The 1327-nt window shown below is 45.0% G+C and overlaps 1 protein-coding gene across 1 annotated transcript; it reads left to right on the forward strand.

The window, feature by feature from the left end:
* The first annotated feature begins 206 nt into the window (after positions 1-206).
* On the forward strand, positions 207-977 carry LOC101705427 (melanoma-associated antigen 11-like). Its single transcript, XM_087209756.1, has one exon. It carries the CDS (start codon positions 207-209, stop codon positions 975-977), a length of 771 nt encoding a protein of 256 aa, XP_087065882.1.
* The last annotated feature ends 350 nt before the right edge of the window (positions 978-1327 follow it).

The raw sequence follows: 1327 nt of genomic DNA on the forward strand, positions 1-1327 counted from the left end.
CATAGCACAGCCAGGAGGCCACCCTGACCAAAGGGGAGCACATGGCCTTGTGGAGGCATAGGTTCTAAAGCCTTAGGTGAAGGAAGTAGTAGCCACTGCTTCTTTTCCTCCTATGCTCAAATCCTAGTTAAAGAAGTTAAATGCCTCAGGCTGGGACATCTAGTTGTCCCCAGAATCCTCAGGACTGTCTGCTCTCTGCCACTACTATGGATTCCAATCAAAGCAGCCTATCCAGCCAGAGCTCAAGCAGTGAAGAAGAGGAGGATCCATGCAACTCACAGGATGTGTTAGTCCCTCAGATCCTGCGACGTGTGTTCATAGATGACAAGACAGCTAAATTGGTGCAGTTTTTGCTCCTGAAGTATCAAACGAAAGAGCTGGTCACCAAGGCAGAAATGTTGCACATTGTAGACCACAATTACCGTGAGGATTTCCCTCTGATCTTCAAAGAAGTCTGTGAGTGCATGTGTCTTGGATTTGGCATTGATGTGAGGAAGGGGAATTCCCCTGGCCACACATATGACCTTGCCCCTCTCTTGGGGCTCACTTATAAAGGGATAATAGGTGATGACCAGATTATTCCCAAAATCGACCTCCTGATAGTGATCTTGACTGTCATCTTCGTAAAGGGCAACCGTGTCAGTGAGGAGGACATAAGGGAAGTCCTGAGAATGAGGGAGATGTTACCAAAAAGGGACAACTTTCTTACTGCAGACCGGTGGAAATTCATCACTGAGGATTTGGTACTGGAACAGTACCTGGAGTATCGGCAGGTGCCCGATAGTGATCCTGCTCACTATGAGTTCCTATGGGGTCCAAGGGCTCACGCTGAAACCAGCAAGATGAAAGTTCTGGAGCATTTGGCCAAGGTTAATAAGATCAATCCCAGGTCCTGCCCAATTCTGTATGAACAGGCTTTGAGAGAGGAGCTACAGGCTGCCATGAATGAGTTATGGGGTACTGAGAAGGCACTGTGAATGCTAGGGACAAGGAGTGCTCCACAGCAACATCACTAGCTTAGCTCCATCCTCACATGAAATAAGGCCAATTCTCCAACTGTGTTTGTGGAGAGCAGTAAGCTTTATAAGTAGTGCAGAGCCAGAAGAAGATGGGAGAAATATTTTGCATACCATCTTGATGTCTGTTCTATTTGGGTTCCTTGGAAATGCACGTGTGTTTTCTTTATGATTTTTTGAAGTCTTGTTCTTTTTCTTCCAAGATTGACATAGCTTGCACATCTTATTTAAAGAATGATACTAATCACATGTGTCTTTTTACTTTTGTAATATTGATGCTTGATTGTGATTCTTGGTGTGAAAATGATTTT

This window comes from Heterocephalus glaber, unplaced genomic scaffold (assembly GCF_053883595.1).
Source record: "Heterocephalus glaber isolate CG9 unplaced genomic scaffold, H.glaber_assembly_v1.0 deba00001066, whole genome shotgun sequence".
Lineage (NCBI taxonomy): Eukaryota > Metazoa > Chordata > Mammalia > Rodentia > Bathyergidae > Heterocephalus > Heterocephalus glaber.